We start from the raw sequence: 19,225 nt of genomic DNA on the forward strand, positions 1-19,225 counted from the left end.
TATCAGATTAGGTCAAAGCCAATGTGCAAACACCAGACTTGAAAATGAACTTGGTTTCCCGCGGACTCGGACTTAACTAGCCCTAAAAAGTCACGTACTTCCCTCCCTGGCCGTTTATTGAAATAGCGGTGTGGTTGAGTAAACAGCGAGTCACTGAACAAGCCCTTCATACACTTACCGCTCGTTCTCTGAGACAAGCTGGAGACAGATGTCTGGCCCATGTCGATCTGCAATGGGCCGCTAAACAATAATCATACGACGCCCCAAGAACTTGTACAACAAAGCCCACTCGATCGACATAACAGGAGACTCATTTCCCTCCTCCAACTCTGAGATCAGCTTCTTAAAAGAGCTTTTCCATATGTGAACTCGCAAGAAACGTAATCGAGCTCCGAGTCTCCGGATTTAAATGCCTGTCATTCCTTTTTTGCAGACTGAAGTTTTAGCAGTCAGAGGTCATAAGGAGGAAGTTTCAAGCCCCTCCTCGCCTCAGCCCTGCTTAAAGCATGGAAATGTTGGTAAAACACATAGGCCTATGTGTTGACCAAAAATGACATCATTAGGAATTACTAGTGCTCGTGCTATTTTCGACTACCCTACACTGCTTTACATATAAACAACATGGTTTATTCTGTTCATGATGTCTTTTGCTAACTGTCAAATGACATTTTATCTGTCATTGTGATCAAGAAATGACAGTGTAAAAGTTTCCCTTAATTTTACATCTAACTAAAGAGAGTCTAACTATAAAGCTGTAGGCTATAAAATATGTATATCTACTAAAGATCATTCATTATTGATGATTTCAAGACCTGATTGTTTGAATTAAAATTTGTAAAACGTTTTATATAAAAAGGACTTCAAGTTTACCTTATTGTTGAAAGACAGTTTCTGAATAGACAATTGACCTTCAATAGTTGTAACACTGGAACTGCCCATTAAACGGGCTGTCAAATGCTTTCAGCAAAATGTGAACAATATAAAAATATGAAAGATTAAACATTTTATGAAACGGCAAAAAGTAAATACTGTAACATACAAAAAATAACATTGCCAATTGTGTTTCAAATAACAAATGATATAAATTAAAACCAATGACAACCTGCCCCGGCCTGACTTGAATGAAAATACCCTTGTATTGAGAACACTGTTCAGCCTTTCAGCAACCTTCATTATACAGCTGACTCTGAGTGAATGTCATTGTGGTTTTATTGTTCACAATAAACCATATTTAAGGTTTGACTATTTTAGGTGTTTGAAACCAACATCTAAACCGAGCACTAAAACACTCAAAACCAAATAGTTACTAAAATACAGTCCTTTTGACAACTTCCATTTCTCCTTTACATCCCATGAGAATAATATAATTTTTTTTATAACAAAACAATAGGTTTTACAGTGGCAAATGCTAACGCTGCTATAATCTTTAAGTTTGCTTGAGCCTATTGCTTTGTTTCCTGCAAAAGAGGCCAAAAGCCCCACAGCACTCCCTCCCACAATCCCCTCTTCCAAAGCAGAAATTGTGGGAGGGATTCAGAGCAGGAAGTCTTATGGAAACAAGCCAAGACTAGAGATGTGAGCTATTGTTTTGCGCACAGCTAAGCTGAATGTTCTCATCAAGTATGAGCTCTCCACCCCTTCCCCTCCTTCCTGAAGGTCCTCCTCACCATCATAACACCATGACCCTGAGTACAACAAGCTGCAAATAGTGTGATTTGTTGATGTAATCTTTGCATCATGATCATATGATTTAAATTTTGTTATACATTTTATTCAAGAGGGGTGAAATAGTAGTATAGAGGTTTAGTATAAAGGTCACAAATAGGGGAAACCAATAACTGCAGAGCTACTGAGTAACACTGTCACCACTGTACAGCTTTTTACTGAATTTTCTGTATTTTTACTGAAGAACATACAGCTCTGGAATATAGAACATAACTTCAGGAATCATTAAATGAATTGTGGTTAATGAATTGTATACGTTAAATTAACCAACACCCAACATGTTAATTCAATTTAAAAAAAGTTTGAAACAAGTAGCTTTGTCATAATGAAAGCAGAAGTATCGTAAATATCTTAGCGAATATGGGGGGCTTTGAATATTCTGTTGGACAACAGGGGGCGGGGCCTATGTGAGCCAAAAAGGTTGAGAACCCTGAGATGTAAATGGACTTTCCCTGCATAAACGTTGTTTGTTAAATTATAAGAAAGACTTTTAACATATATATATATATATATATATATATATACACACACACACACACACACACTGTAGAAAAATGTTGCTGCCTTACATTAAGTACAATCAACTTGGATGTTTAAGTCATTTCAACCTAAATGACATAAAACTGACTTAAAAATGAATTGAATTTTGTATAACTTGTATAACTTATTTTGATGAGTTACAGCAATGTAAAAACATAAATGTTGTCACTTATTGATCATATTTTACAGTGTACAATCGCTTTGGCAATTTGACCAAATGGAGGGCCTTTGCTGGGGTTAGCAGAAGCCCTGAATGGCTGGTAAGTGGTCAGAGTGGCATGTCATTCGGATATAATGGTCTGTCTGCATCTGTTCAGTTAACACTGACAGGGAACCGTCTGCACTCTGATAAGATTTCACATGCATAACATATTAAACACATAAGACAGACACACATAGACTCCAAAGAATCCACTTAAACCAAACTACTGCCAAAACAATGCAGTTATAAGGGCACATTCATTTTAAAATCACCTTTGATTTTTCCATGCGTTCTGCAGATGGTCATGCCAAACAAACGGTTTATTTTTAGCCATGGAAGAATAATAGTAGAAAGAATATCTCCATGCTAAAGAATATCTCTGGGAAACTATTATAGACAGCTACATTAGTATGCAAAAAAAAAAAAAAAAAACGTAATCACCATAATCCTATAATGGATTCCTGATCGATTATGGCCATGGCCCAGGTTTAAAAATAGAAGGGGCGTATGGAGAGTCACCAAATCACAACACACCTCCTCATACCCTGACAGTATCCCGGAGAACGCTGCCATCTATTGACCAAATGCGTGCACTCTGCATGCAAATATCTAATTTGATTGAAAACTATTCATCTTTGTTTATTTCTCAGGATTGATATATGGTTTAGGAATATGTTTGCATGTATTTTGTTGCTATTTGATATATCTCGGAATGTCAGAAATGTTCATCACAAATTGTAATAAGTAAATCTGTTCAATTAAATAAAGTGAATTCAGTTACTGGCACGATTGTTGGTCCACATGCACGCCATACAGATGCTCTACCGGGTCTCTTTTGAGAACACCTTAATCTGATTTCCAATGTAGTCAGATATCCCAAGAGACACACGTCTGGACTTACTGTAGAGAGAAAAATCTGTCCATTTGCTCTAGAGTGCAGCCTGAGTGCATATGGGAAGACAATAATGGCATACAGCTAATAAGTATAAAGCGGATCTGTTTGCATCCCATCAACAAAAAAAAGTTTACAACGTCTATGCATTAGTCTTTAATACACTGCTCATCAGCTCATGATCTACCACTAGCTTTGCCCCCCTTATATTGTTAAATGTCTGCATTAGTATGATGTAATTCATGCTTATAGCAGAGATTTGTGACAATGCCAATAGAAATGATCACTTCATGCCTTTGGAGTTCACCCACAATCCCCTAAATGGGTGCAAGGACCGTCCGAAACGTAAATGCAGCATCACTGGAAAAGATGTAGGAAAAGCTCATCAATTATTAACTGCCAATCTCAGCACAAAATAGCAGCTAATTATTGTTTAAGTGATGCCATTTAGTTCTTTCCGCTGCTCGGATGATTTATTTATTAACTCTAAACCCAGAGAAAAAGTTGTAGTGTGTTAGAAAACAAGATTATTGCACCTCATAATGGTATACAAATATACTATATACCATAGAATCAACTCTGCAAATTTAAGCAAGTAGCTGAGATCTAAAGATAATTATCTCATGCACGTTTCTATAACTACAGTAAGATGCATGAGACATAAGCAGTTTTGTTAACCAAGCATCACCTAAAAACATAAAACATTTCAGACCAAACAGATGAGGTATTGCTGGAAATGTTTCTGTAGACTTCTGGCTCCTGTTGGGAGCACAACGAGGTATGGCAAACCTTGTCGATCAATACTTGACATCCTGCCTGTAAGTGTTTTTCCCCAGCACGGATGGCTTATTTGGAAATCTGGGACATTTAATAATAGTACATCGCAGGGGCAGTGGAGAGCATTAAGTTTCACTAATCAGAGAAACAAATGCGGATGATGCTCCCAACATTGGAAGGACTAACACTGTCCTCCAGGACATTGATAAGAGGTATTACCAAGACACTAAACATAAGCAAACAATCATTATGTTTAATTAAGGGGTGTAATACCATATCATTGAGTTTAACACATAGTTACTTAGGATTTATGTGTCAGGATACAGGTATACACAGGTAAGTGAACTGATTCATACCCACTTAACAAAGATAATACAAAAAGACCACAAATAGCTCACATGCACATTTGTAAGCTGTACCATTTCTTTATTTTTTGCACTTTAAATTAAAAGTAAATTACTCGCATATGCGACTACATTTTCATGCTAGGTGACTAAATAATGTCTATAATTAGTCATTGGCTAATAAATTGTTAGATTACACTCACCAGTGTTTGAGTTAGAGGCTAGGTTTTGCACATGGTACATGCACATGCACATTCACTCGCCTTTACTTGTCTTTAACACTGACTGAGCACTTGAGAGTTTTGAATAGAAAGAGAGTTTATTTTCTAAGCTACTAACTACTGCATCACAATGTAGAGTTTCGCTGACCGATCTTGGGCTTTTACTAACAACTAGCAACACGAATGTAGCATCTTGCTATATCTTTAGCTATCTTTAGCTATGTCATGGAAGGGCTCTCTACAGTCAGACATGATTCATTTATGAATTTATGTGAGTAAAAGTATCCAATAACAGGCATTAATTAGGGAATGGGAGTAGTATGTGATCTCAATATGGCTGCCCCCATGAGGAGACCCATTCATGTAAAATAAAACACCTTTTATTCTACTATTAATACATATTGTTAGAGTACATCATTTTAAATAAATTTTTCAAAAAATACTCATTCATTTTTCTTTATTGTATTTTATACTTATATTGGTTTATAGTATGATATTGGAGAATGTGGAGCTCGTACTCAAGGAGGAAAAAACACTTTAGATTTATTTAGTGGCCCAAACTGAGCAAAACTATTATACAATTTGGAGCAGCTGCTGATATTTATATGGCCAAAAAGTCAAATGAAATTCTGATAGCTTGTAATGCAAAATCAATGAGATCTTTATGACATTATAGCAGGCTACTTACATAAAATGCAAATATCAGTTATCACTCTATAGTCTATATCTCCCAAAATTGTGTCTTAGATTTAAATGCTTAGTTTTATTATCAAAGCTCTGTAGGTTTTATTGTGGGGGCAAAATATAGTGCAATGCACTGAGAGACAAACATTCTTCTTTAAAAGCCTAATGTATCATATTTGATACTCACATATTAATATGATAAAAAAAAAAAATGTGTAGGCTATATACTAACAATATATCATTTATTCTTATGATTCTTTATAATATAAATCAGTGGGAAAGAATGTAGTAAATTGTGTAAAACAACTTTGCTGAAAAACCTTTGATCATGTTGATAATTTCGAGACATATCAAAAATGATACAGTAGGCTTTATAGAGTTAAAAATCCTTCCATATATAATGGATTTCACCTCTATCAGATCGTAAACAGTAAGTCACATGCCTCTTTCATTTTAACAACAGGTTATGCCACATTTCCTGTGCATTTCCACTGATACAGCAGATCCATTCAGTAACACCGTGACTAACTTTTTCAAAGCAGGAATGACCTCATCTCAATTCCTGCCATGAAATAATAACCCAGCTTGTATGTAAATAGTGACCACGCAAAAACCCCAAACCTGAAAGGTTATGCAAACCACTCCCAAACAAATATGAATTTCCTTTGCAAAATATCCAGAGGGTTCTCCTCTGTAGTAGTGTCAAAGACATTATCACAACGAGCCACACACACTCGGACGCACACACACATGCACATAAGACTTTGAAATGTATTTTAGGTAGAAAAACAGGATATCAATGCCGTTAGAAAAACTTCTGCTAGGCTATATTTTGATATAGCCTACATGACACCTGTGAGTAATCCCATAGTTTCACTTTACTAAACACACAGATTCACAGGCAAGCTATTTCTGTCAGATTTCCTCTTTGCTGTCAAAAATAAATGACAGAATGAGAGACCAAACCAACTAGCAGCATTTCCATGCTATGACACACAAATAAGCATTGCAAATACAATGGAACATCATATGACACAGACCAAAAATAGGGCAGTAATACACAGCACCAGAGCTTAGTCTCTATGTGTTCATTCAATGATTAAACATCACACTAACTGGATTCCCAGAATGTGAGCCGATAATGAAAACATCAATACAATGTGAGGCATGTTAAAGAGCGTACATTTCAACAGATCATCAATATCCCACGAGACTTCCCAACAACATGACTGCAATCTAACACTCTTCTTCAGACCAAAATAAGGAATAGAATAAGGTATTTTAACCTAATAAGAATGAAGCCTAATAAAAATGTTAGAAACATTATGATCTCGTTTAAGCAGAGTATTGTATATCAACATGCACACACTCACTTCATACACATGCTGTACAAGTGTCAAAAAGTTGAGTACTTACAGGCATGTTCCATGACTGGAAGGTTATTGAAAAAGAATCGACTGCTCCAGTGAGATGGTCTTCAGTTTCCTTTCTCACTCTTTCTCTCTGACTCCCTCTCCCTCTCTCACTCTCTCACTCTCTCTCTCCTCACTTCCTGTGGTGCTCTCGCAGCCTTCTTCTCTGCAGTGGTGCATGGCAGGAAGAGTGGCGAAGGCTGGAGGATGACAAACAGCCATTACCTCCATTAAAGTGAGCTGACTGACCAAGTCTGAGCCCATCAAGTGGAACCTCCCAGTCCACTGGGGCTTTCAGCTATCGCCTTTGGCTACAGGGAATGGGGTTGGGGAGGAGGGGTGAGTTGATGTAGCGTGAGACAGCTCTGTAGCCTTCCTTAAATTACTCGCGTCCAGCTGAAACAGATGTCTCTAGTATTATCGCCGGCGTTAAGTTATTTTACACGCTAAACATGGTGAAGCACATAAGTGAAGCACTTGCCGGTGCATGTGATGTGCCACATTCCAAAGGAAAGTACGCCATGTCAGGGTCAAAGCAGGCCAGGGCCTCGCACAAGTGGGCTTGACGGGAGCGTCACTCGTGGGTGAGAATCTGTAAGAATTTCTTTCCAATCTATTTTCGTGTTGCAACCTGACGTCAAGAATTGGCTGAAATTCAGAGAGGATGAATCACTGCATGAGATGTTCCTCTCTGGGTGTACGGGAAACAAGAGAGTAGGTTTTCAAAGCTCACATGAACCTAAACATTTTCTTGGCATTGGTCAAAGCAACTGTAGAAGCACTGCTCACAGGTTACATGGATGCACTAGTTGATCTTTTATAAGTGAACAGTGAGATGTTGCCATATTTACACTGCAGAAGTGCTTCTGAAGTGGCATTTTGGTGTCTTTACATGATTAATGATGCTCAAAGGTGGCATAAATGCATCTACACAGCATTACAACTGTATACTTTGATACTAGAGACTTGGGTGTATCAGAGAAGCATAATTCAGTCTGCATTATGTCTTTAAAAAGAATTTTGAGCAAACATAGAGCGGCCTCAACTCAACTGTTAAAACAGGCATTCTACTGCACCTTTTCATCTTTTTTGCAATTAAAAACATACTAAGTATTCCACATGGATTAATATGTTGTTTTATAGAATGTTCTGGGTTCTATTGGAATTTACGATTAATAATGTAATTGTTTTAACAGAGATGGAAACACGAGTCTGCGACTTGACTTGGACTCGTGAACAACTGACTCTAGACTTGACTTGGAGACTTTTTTTGGTTTGACATTCCCGCTTACGTTCTCTCTTTACTACCCCACATGACAGTATGAAACGCAACATTTTACTATTCATTCTTAATTCATTCATTCCCTATCAATATATGCTGCAGCAAACACACCAAGCCAGTGTTATTTTATACACGCGTGATGCATCTGAAGGCACGCGTATTTATCACTCATTGGGAAAGTGGTTATATAAATGAACAACAAACAGTAACAATATAGCCAAATCTTTCCTTTTGATAATCTTCTGTGTCATTTAATTTAAGCAATTAATTAATCCAGTGAGCCGAGGTGTTGCACAGCTGTCAAAGGCTTGCTTGCTGTCCATTTTCAGGAAGTACACATTTCCATGTCCTTTCCCCTGACCCAAAGTATTTGCTACCATATGCATATATTCAAATTGACCAAGTTAACTTGCATATGGACTGGATGGGCACCAGCAAAAGGGTTTATACGGTGCATATAATTTTGCACAGTCAAGGTTAGTAATATAATGTTTAGGTCTAGTGTTTATTCCAGTGCAATGCAATGCCCTATTTTTTTATAATTTTTTTTTTTACAAACCGAAGATACATGTCTAAATTCTTTGTTGTGATAATCAATATTACACTGCCAAATCTGTCAATAGAGCTTAAACCAGGAATAATCTTTAAAATTGCGATGAAACAAGTAGTGACAGATCTATATATATATATTTATATACTTATTTTTTATTTTTTTTATTTTTAAGCGGTCAAAGTCCAATGAGCAATTAATTAATGTTCCCTGTGTTGTTGAAACAGCACTATTGCAAGATCATAGCAACACACTTAGATATTCCTGTGTGCTTTTGTGATATTGTGAAACTAGACTGTGACATTTTAACCAAGTCAGGTTACCTTTTGCTTTTTAAGTTAACCAGTGCTGAGAGAAAAGCACATAGTGTGATGGAAATATTTGAGTCTTTCAAGTAATAGTGGACGTCACTGATTTACACTTTACAAAAGCAGGTTATGTTATGACCAAAGCAATACCCAGCACAATTACTTTTTTAACCGTAACCAATACCATACCATATTAAGTGATATATTGCCCTGCTGGGTTGACTCATGGAATATGTTGAGCATAGGTGCCTATTTATGTTTCTGCTGGTGGATGCCCAGTGCCCACACTCCATACACACTGCACCCCCCCCAAATAAACTATAAAAAGGTTAAGATAATCGTGTCTAAAAAGATTTTTATTGGTTAAAAAATCAATGGAAAATATCTCATATTTTTCTGTGGGTGATCGACCATTTCCGTGGGTGCTCGATTAGCACCTATGATGTGTGTCTCAGCTAGAAATGCTCATAAATCAGTAAATAAACATCCTTTAGTTAAAATGTTGAATAAATGCAGATGCCATCCTCTCAGCTCTAAAAATACAACCCAGCATAGCAATTACAGATGAAAGGCATGATGGCCCATCTTCACATGTGCCCTTTGTGTGTCTGCCGAGAACACCCACACTGTCTGACGCATAGAGACGCTTCACGCTCCTACCAAAGACGAAGCTTAACACGAAGAAGGAGAAAAGGTGGATGGGAGAGTGAGAGAAGGAGACAGACAGGCTGGTGGACATAAAGGAGTCTTGTCAGGAACCACAGATATATGAATAGCTGAATTGCAAGAGCATATAGGATAAAAACTACATAAGCCTAAAGCGTGATCTACTCTACAAAGTCAACATTAATGCCAACCTTTACATGCCCATCTAAATTCTGGTTAAGCCTTTATTTAGAGAAAATACTAAAGTAAAAAAAAAAATGTTGCTCCATTATATTCTTCTACCATTCTAATGTGACAGATGCTGGCTTTGGCAATTTATTATGCAGCAGTGAGATGGTCTTCAGTGTCCCTCTGACTTATTATGCTGCCATTGGCATCTTATACTTGTACCATTGACAAGTTACAGCCTGGTCAGCAATATGTTAAACTGATATATGTCAGCTTTTTCTAATTCTTTATTTCTATACAAAAGCGGTGTGTAGAAGCAACTATCATAAAAGTTAGTTCATCAGTTCTATATCATCTATATCACAAAGAATGAACTCAAATAACAAGTCGGTGTTGATACTCTATCTGCCATGAAACTCTATTCAAAGACTGTTAAAAATTCATCCAGAGGTGAGAGGAACAAGCTTTTAAGAGGGTAAAGAACAGAGAAGGGTGTTTAATGAGTTCCGTCTCCAGCGCATTATTAGAAAAGGCCAGCCACTCTCGGCAGCTCGGCTCCGCTGGCCTCCAACTCTGTCATTACGTGACTAATTGTGTGCAGAAAAGGACGGCACACATGCTCACACCGGCATCAAAGGAGACAAAACCTACAATTTCATCCAAACAAACAGAGAGTGTGGAGGCTTTCTCTCAGTGCCTTTTCACCATGTCGCACAGTGTGAAAGACAAAGTGCCGGTTGCGTGGAAAGCAAACCACTGATGGATGTATATTTAAATGTGTCCCCTTCTCGAAACGCATTGACGGGATCTTTGCAAAGACTGCATATAGATCATGAAGTGATGGCAGGCAGAGAGGATGTACACTAAGTTGCATTAAGTGGTTGCAGGAACACAAGCAAGATATTATGAATTATTAATGTAAGGCTTTGTGAAAAACAGTCATGGGGTTAGACTTAAAACATTGCAGCACAGAGTGATTCTTGGACATTACACAGGGTTCAGAGCAATATCGACAAGGACAGATGCTAAGCATCGAAAGAAATCTGAAGGAACACACACCCTGGTGGACACGCAGTGAAACTACATTGCAAAAAAAAAAAAAAAAAAAAAAAAAATTGTAGCCCAGATGTCAAAACAGCAAAAAAATCAATTCAACTGTGCTGTTGCATATTCACTGGTAGTTGCATATTTATAATAATTTTCAGGTTCAAAATAAGTTAAGCTTAATCAACAGGAATAATATTGATTATTAATTTATTTTTTTTCATTTTGTAATTATTTGTTAAAATAATACAGAGTGAAAGTGACATGCGAAGGCCAAGTATGGTGACCCATACTCAGCATTTATCCTCTGCATTTAACCCATCCAGTTAGTGCACACACATTAGGAGTAGTGAATAGTGAACACACATTGCAAACCATGATACACACCCGGAGCAGTGGGACGCCATTATGCTGTGGCACCGGGGGACTGATTAGGGGTTAGGCACCAAAGTAATTTCCTACCGGTAGAATCGAACCAGCAACCTTTGGGTTACCAGTCAGACTCACTATCTATTAGTCCACGACTGCCCAGTGTTTTAAAATGCAACTTATTCAGGCAAAGCTAATGTGTACTATACTGTAACAGTGTTACAGTATTGCAAAAAAATTACACGGTCGGTTACAGTATTGTAAATGGAGGGTTTAAAAGAAGACATGTATTTTTCATAAAGCACTTACATTAATTATTCAGTAAAGTCCTCTTTATAATTTGAGTTTAATCAATATGTTTTCTAAATTGTCCATTACCGTTGGGACTACGTCTCAAGGTGGATGAAGCTCTGGTTAGGCTATGTGTTACTGAAGTGGATGGAGTTTGCAGATGTAAACAGTGATTTACAGACTCTACAGTATGTCACATCTATTTATAGTATCATTGCGTTTTTTTTTAAATAAAGTTACTTACATGGGGCTACATCAGCATGATGAAGCTTGAAAGATATTACGACAGACAGGAGTTTTTAGTCCCAAGTCAACATAAGTTTTATAGCTTTAATTTTAAATCACAATAACCAAAATATACTTTTTTTTGTCAAAATAATTTTCTGTACTTGAAATGCCACTGTCAACTGAGTTTAAACTGAACTGAACAGTTAGACTTTAAGGCCAATGTCTAAAACAAAACAATGAAATCTTTAACTGTTCACAGACACGTGATGCACTTTAACTGAATTCATTTGACATATAAACAGACCTCTGAGACAATTTTTAATTTTTAACTGTTTTTCTGTGAATATGCGAGTTCATAATAATAAACGACTCAATTTATATCTAGAACATTGATAGAACAACAAACAAACAAAAAAGCTTGAAGTGTGGTTAACTGAAAGGTGAGCTGTCAGGAAGTGGTTTTAAACTGTCATTTCCAAAGATATCTCACTCAGCTCAAAATTAACAAAGATGTGTCTCAAGTCATACAAAGGAATGATTATATATATATATATACACACAGTATGAACAGCATCATTAACAAGACAGTTAGCTGCAAGTTGAGGATTGTGCACAGAGGCCATTTGAAAATAGAAAAAAAACATCTTTCTATTTGCCCTGGACATCTGAACTATGAATAGTTTGTATATGAAACAGAACCTAGCTTAACAATACTATAATCTTGCACTGTTAGTACTTATGAAAAATTTCCATATGTAATCACATGATTGTGGTTGAAAAAAAATGTGTCAGACAACTGGGCTGCTAAGTTTAACTTAAAGGTTACAGGACAATGTGGGTGATAACATTTAAACCAGACTCGTGTTTACTAATTACAGTCGGTTTAGAAATGATATCTGTCCTGCGTGGTAGGACGAGAAACCACACAACAAAACATTTAACACAGGCCTACACAAAACTTTACAAGAATTACAGTTTAGCAGCCACAGAGGACTTTCGTGATTTGTGATTCGCGATTAAGCAAAACAAACAAAATAAACAAAATAAATGGTAGCCTATTAAGATTGCAATTCATGCTGTTTATAGGTTTGTTTAAGCCCTTGTTATTTGACTGAATCATTAGACATCATCATAATGAATTCAAGAGACATCATACTTAAAGATATTTCTAGCAGTTACACTGCTGAATTTAGTTTTATTTTATTCCAGATATTTAGACCACAAATGGCAGCATGTGTTTATGAAACTAAGATATATTGTGTTTTATCATTTTATCTTTTACAAGAGGTAAACCATCAGCCCGCATGTATGATGTGTCAATATCCTGTTTGGGTTTAAGTGCAAGGTCTTAAATTGAAACCAATGCTCGGACAATATACTGCATAAAGGCCCACCGGATGTAATCTTTCCATGCAGTCTTAAATTACACATAAATATGAACATATTCTCATTAGATTCAGACAATGGAACACCTAATACACATAATAAACCTTTGAAATTTTTTGAAAAATAAAGAAACAAATAAAAATCAATATAACAAAGTAAATAAAAAAGCAATAATATGATGGCATAGCAATAATATAAAAACAGCCTATTCCTTCTAAAAACAGGTCAATCAATTAAGTTAACCAAACATCACTGAAGGGCATTACTGCACCAGCACTATATGATACAATGAGACATTGATTATAAAAATCAATTAAACATAATAATAATAATAATAATAAAGATCATCCTACCTGAGCATGCTGAGCGGAGTCTGGTCAATATTCTGGATTTAAAAGCAGAAGTGTCACTTAAAGAACGAACTCGAAATACAGGAAACACCTGAGGAAATGTCTTTAAGTATGAAAAACTGTCTTCCTCCGCCATTATACAGTTTTGTTTGTATTTTTATTTCTAGAAAATTAAAATTCGTTTCAGTATCCTGTAATCTCGTTGTCAAGGTAACACTGCTAAATCTGATGCTGAATTCTGTTTGAAGAGTTTTACCCGTCTGTCAGTCGGTTGGGGAACTCTGTTCACCTGTTTAAAGGGAACTTCACTTTTTAAAACACGAAGTCGACTACTTCTCTCTGAGTCTCATGAAATATTCCTCTGCAAATAATCCTCTGAGTTACTTCAGCAAATGAGACAGAAACGGAAACACCTCCATCAAATAGATAATCATCTACACAGACTTTTATCCGGAGGAAGATAGGTCACGCAGCGCCTTACAGCTGCAGTTCCGAGTCATTCCTCTGGGAGGCGTTATGGACTTAATACGGATATGTTTTCAAATACAAAAAACATGTAGCCTACTTAAGGTGTTTAAAAGGATAGTTCACCCAAAAATTCTGTCATAATTTACTCACCCATATGTCGTTCCAAAGCTATAATGAGTTTCTTTATTCTGTTGAACACACACACACACACACACACACACACACACACACACATACAATACTGGGATCTATCAACTGTCTGGTTACCAACATTCTTTAAAATATCTTCTTTTGTGTTCAGTAGAAGAAAGAAACTCATACAGTGATGGGACAACATGAGGGTGAGAAAATTATGACAAAATTTTCATTTTTGGGTTAACTAACCCTTTAAATAGGCCTAATACAAACACATAAGGGGATCATCTTCAAATTAGACATTCAAATAAAATGACATAATAGTAGCTATTTTTTGTTGCACTTATGTTTTAAACATTTGTAAAACCCAAGTATTAATCTGCATTTATGTATAAAGGCCAAAATCATACTATTAAAAAATGACATTTTCTTCTGTTGTGACATAGGAAGTTCTTTAGGCCCTTGCATATAAGCTAGGGGTTCAAAGAGTATGACTCACCCTGTTTCCTGTTTTTCATCTTATGAACATCACCTCCATATCATAGTGTTCTCTCCACCGACCATTCTGACATCATGTTTTAGGTAAATATGGCAGTGTGTGGTCAGATCTGACTGAGCTGTTTATCAACACACAGAAGCCGGTTTGAAGCTGAACATTGGGGAAATCTGAGTGTCCCAATACTGTGTTAATGTGTAACTAGGGGGACTGGTCATCATGCAATATATGTTATTTAAATACTGGTTAGACCCTCAGTCCACCAGCTCTAGAATCAGCAAAGCATCTGAAGGTAAACAGGAGCTGTCTTTTATCCCTTTCACACTTTATGACTGATTACTGTATGTCTTTGTAGAGTTGTCATTATATGATCCTGATATCATTTATATTTATTATGCTTGACAGTGATAACTGATCCCAACATATTACTGCATCTCATTTTTGCACTGGGATTTTGGACTGTAAAATTCAGCATTCATTTTCATGCTTTATTTAAAAATATTTAATTTTGATGAAATGAATACATATAAGTACAATGTAAAAGTAAATAAACTATTTTATCTATTTAATTGTAATTATAACAGTTTTCTATTTGACTATATTTTAAAATACTTTCATCCTGTGATGGTGAAGCTGAATTTTCAACATTATTACTCTATTACACTTCGGTGTCACATGATCCTTCAGAAATCATTCTAATATGCTGATTTGCTGCTCAGGAAATATTCCATATTATTATCAATGTTGAAAATACTTTTGCTGCTTAATATTTTTGTGTAAACCATAATACATTTAACTTTTTTCAGGATTCTTTGATTTTTGAAGTTAAAAATAACAGCATTTGTTTAAAATAGAAACCTTTTGTGTTGGCTATTATAGGCATTAGGCTATTTTGATATTTTGAGTCCTGATCAATTTAATCAATCCTTGCTGAATAAAAGTTTTATTTTCTTTAAAAATATTTTAATAATCTTAAAAATATTATGTATTTATATACTTGTACATTTTATCTTTATACTGTATCTACATATTAGCTAAAAAAATTAATAAAATAAATAAATAAATTGCCCTGAGATGAAGCTGAACTGGAATGTACTCATTTCATTCTTTGCTCCTTTATCTGAGTCATGTGTTTTCTGTAGGGTTATTGCCCTCAAATGCAGCTCAGTACAGCTGCTGTAAGACAGAAACTGGTCAATTAATTCTGTGAAAATGGGGGTGGAAGAGCAAAGATCGATCAGCCATAGCAGAAAGCCCACTGTTGTTTCTGAAATGCAAAAAAAAAAAAGTGATATGTCTACTATGATTTAATGTAATGTGCAGTATGTTTTGTTAGTCCAAGTCCATGTCATAATCAAATCAGTTTTTTAATCCCGTAGGTCCACTTCGAGGATTTCCCAGCAAGATGTTCCTCACTATTTTAATAGTCTCCTGCTTTTCAATGGGAACGGCCAATCGAGTGTATGTCCACCCCTTCAACCTCTTTAGCTCTGAAAACATCAGCTGTGAGGTTATCCAGAGTGAGCAACACAAGCCCTTGGAGACCGTCCATCCACTGACTCCTCTTCAAGACAGCACTGAGCCAGACCCACGACCTGGCAGCACCACAGAAAACCTGAAAAACCTCACTCAACGAACGGCTGTGTTGGCAGAATTGCAGAATTATCTCGGGTTACGCATGTACCAGGCACTTAGTCGTACACAGAAGCACGAAAACACACTGCTTTCACCCCTGAACGCCTATGGTGCTTTGGTGACCCTCTACCTGGGAGCATCCAAAAAGACTGCCATTTCTTACCAACAGCTGTTAGGACTCAACCTGGAGTCTGAAAAGGCAGACTGTGCGTATTTCATTGATGGACACACAGTGTTGCGTACACTCCAGACCATCAGCGCGCATGTAGACGAATCCCGAAATGAGCTCAGGACCCTCGTGTGGACTTTCATTACCAGCGATGCTGATCTTTCCAAAGACTTTTTACGCGGAACACAAGACTTCTCAGATGACTCTTTTGTCCGAGCAGTGGACTTCTCACAGAGCAAGGACGCTGAGGAGCAGGTGAACAGCTTCATTCAGAAAACATCAGACAGCAAGGTTAAGAACCTGTTTAAGGGTGTTACTACAAAAACTGACCTGCTGTTTGCTAGTTCGGTGCATTTCAAAGGTGAGTGGCTGATGTTATTCATTTAGAAATAGCCAGTCAAACAGACCCAATATATACAGTTAGCCTCATTCAGTTACATCTCACGGATATTCTAAATATAAACTTCATTAAGAATCTTGAAAGACTTTTAGAATTTGGATCTTTGGTACTGAAGCCCGAAAGGGCAAGGTGGATTTTGAGTCACATCTTTTTCACATTATTATTTTTTTCTTGGCTGTGTAACAACAAAACTGAAGGGCACAAAAAAGTCTCATTGATTTTTCTAATTTTCTTCCTTTTTGCCTATATTTTCTAAGGTGAAAACAGTGCTGAAATGCCCCAAATGGCAAACATTTACATTGCATGTTTTTTTCCAAAGTTGTTTTTTAATACTTCCTTCATCTTGAGTATGTGGGGGAAAATGCATATATATATGAAGAGTTCAGATGCAAAAGCCTCTAAGTGCCATCTGAAATTTTCTTCTAGAATTATAATTTTTATCAAGCTCGTATATTTAAGTTCAATCATTTCACTTAAATGTCAATGCAAATTACCTATTAATTGTCATTTGAGTGAAATTACTTAACTTAAATATACAAGCTGTATAAAAAGGATCATTCTAGAAGAAAATTTCAGATGGCACTTAGAGGCTTTTGCATCTGAACTCTTCATATATACATAAACTAAAACAAAAATCCCATTTCTACTGTTGAAAGTAACAGAAATAAATAAAGTAGGAAACGGAATATAAATAAAATAAAATAAACAAATTATTGCCCGTATTTGTGTTACAGGAAACAGAGGGGAAAAAAAGTAGAACAAAATATTATAACTGGACTTATATGTTATTGCATGCAACAGAAAAAAAAAAGAGTAAGAAATAGACTCACTTTTGAAAGTAACAGAAATAAATAAAGTAGGATACAGAATATAAATGAAATAAAATACAGAATATAAATGAAATAAAATACAATTAACAAATTATTGCCCGTATTTGTTGTTACATGCAACAGAAAATAATAATGTTAGAAATAGACTCATTGAAGCATTTAAAAAATATATATATATAAAATAAAATAAATTAATAAAAATCTCCTGCTGTAGGTTGGGTTTTCACAGGTAGCGTTTTGAAATCTGTAACCTTTTCCCAGGTAACTGGAAAACTGCGTTCCAACCTGAAGCAACCACCGATCAGGAATTCTGGACTCATGAGAATTCCAGTGTCAAAGTGCCCTTTATGATGCATACTGGAGACTACATGTTCCTCAATGATACTGTCAGGAAGTGTTCAGTAGTCAAACTTGGTCTCAGTAAGAGAACCTATATGCTGCTCGCGCTGCCTCATGAGGGAGCCAGCCTGCAGCTCATCGAGAAGCAGCTCTTAACAGTCATACCTCGATGGCATCGACATCTAAAAGAAAAGTGAGTGATTGTTTGGTCTGAGAAAGTGTACACTGATGAAGGTAAATAAAATGACTTTAAAGACTAAGACAGATTTACCTATTTGTGCTATCATATCTCTTGGCAGATATCTGGAACTAACTTTGCCCAAATTCTCATTGACTGCTGTGACTGACCTGAGATCAGTACTATCCGAAATGGCAGTGGAGAAATACCTCATGGGCTCTGACGCCAACTTCAGAAGACTGAGCAGCAAGGAGAACTTCACTGTTGATAAGGTACAGTTCTGTTTAGAGCAAGAGTCTGCACCAGCTGAAATCAAAGAACCAATAGGATGTGACCTTAACAAGATTTGACCAGCTGTTAAACTTACAAATAACTTCTGCCTTTTTAACCAACATTGTCAGCATGTTTCCTTTAATTACTGAAAACCAAATTCCAACAGTAATCTGTATGTGCCTCCTTCAATCTCACAGGTTCTCAACAAAGTTGTGTTTGAGATGGCAGAGGGAGGATCGGAGGTTCAGAACAGAACTGAAGATGGAAGGGATCCCCACAAAGTCATGGTCAACCAGCCATTCTTCTTTGCCATTGTAGAGGGAAACTCTAATGCCATTCTCATGCTCGGCAAAATTATCAATCCAACAACCTAAAAACAATTTCAGTATTGGTGACTTTACATTGTATGACAATATAAAAAGTGTTTTAATGCTTCCACTCAACTAGTAACTGTATTTTAAAATAATAGATAGCATCAAGTCAAGGTCAACCAGAAATATATTTTCTTAGAAAATCTGAATTAAACTAGTCTTTTTAGGGATGTTCAAGACGTTTTATATTTTAGTGTCTGCTAATTCAAAATGTCTAATAAAGAGTTTTTTTCTATGCATAACATAGTTACTTGTATTAATTGAAATTGTTTTAATGATGTATTCATAATATGAAATATGTACAAACTCCATTTATGCAATGTTAAAACAAAACAAAATTAAATTTAAATCTTTATAGGAAAAAAAACATTTGGAGAAATTTATTTTTAACCAAAAATGCAAAATGATTCAAGAATCCTGTCAATAAAAGCAACTGCACATTATGAAATATGTAATATCAATGACCCACATATACTGTGCTTTAGCCAGCAA

General features: G+C 36.2%; 2 protein-coding genes and 1 long non-coding RNA gene across 8 annotated transcripts in view; 1 reads left to right on the forward strand and 2 right to left on the reverse strand.

Annotated features, from left to right (window-relative positions):
* phactr2 (phosphatase and actin regulator 2) overlaps window positions 1-13,896 on the reverse strand; it is a 37,712-nt gene extending 23,816 nt beyond the window's left edge. For 2 of the 6 annotated variants that reach the window (XM_082153827.1, XM_082153826.1), the window contains exon 1: window positions 13,443-13,896. In XM_082153827.1, coding sequence (XP_082009953.1) covers window positions 13,443-13,575 — 133 coding nt within the window. In that variant the 5' untranslated portion in view covers window positions 13,576-13,896. Of the gene's footprint in view, window positions 1-178; window positions 1,254-6,801; window positions 8,765-13,442 lie in introns of those variants that run through there. The other 4 variants (XM_082153829.1, XM_082153828.1, XM_082153831.1 and 1 more) reach the window with 3 other exon arrangements.
* LOC309486509 lies at window positions 2,095-6,795 on the reverse strand. Its single transcript, XR_014201572.1, has 2 exons — window positions 5,263-6,795; window positions 2,095-5,218 (listed from the first exon to the last, which is right to left on the reverse strand). It is a non-coding gene; the product is annotated as an uncharacterized lncRNA (long non-coding RNA).
* A 792-nt stretch (window positions 13,897-14,688) lies between the features above and the next one.
* agt (angiotensinogen) lies at window positions 14,689-18,975 on the forward strand. Its single transcript, XM_082153837.1, has 5 exons — window positions 14,689-14,830; window positions 15,918-16,703; window positions 17,834-18,104; window positions 18,211-18,361; window positions 18,560-18,975. The coding sequence occupies exons 1-5, from the start codon at window positions 14,758-14,760 to the stop codon at window positions 18,734-18,736; spliced, it is 1,458 nt and encodes a 485-aa protein (XP_082009963.1). The 5' UTR covers window positions 14,689-14,757; the 3' UTR covers window positions 18,737-18,975.
* The last annotated feature ends 250 nt before the right edge of the window (window positions 18,976-19,225 follow it).

This window comes from Leuciscus leuciscus (genome assembly GCF_965113295.1).
Source record: "Leuciscus leuciscus genome assembly, chromosome: 22".
Classification (NCBI taxonomy): domain Eukaryota; kingdom Metazoa; phylum Chordata; class Actinopteri; order Cypriniformes; family Leuciscidae; genus Leuciscus; species Leuciscus leuciscus.

Bases quoted from the DNA above. Each gene is read 5' to 3' on its own strand.
- agt (XM_082153837.1), top strand. From the start codon at position 14,758: ATGCAATATATGTTATTTAAATACTGGTTAGACCCTCAGTCCACCAGC. The intron at 18,105-18,210 runs GTGAGTGATTGT...ATCTCTTGGCAG, and splicing joins CATCGACATCTAAAAGAAAA to ATATCTGGAACTAACTTTGC. The intron at 18,362-18,559 runs GTACAGTTCTGT...TCAATCTCACAG, and splicing joins AGAACTTCACTGTTGATAAG to GTTCTCAACAAAGTTGTGTT.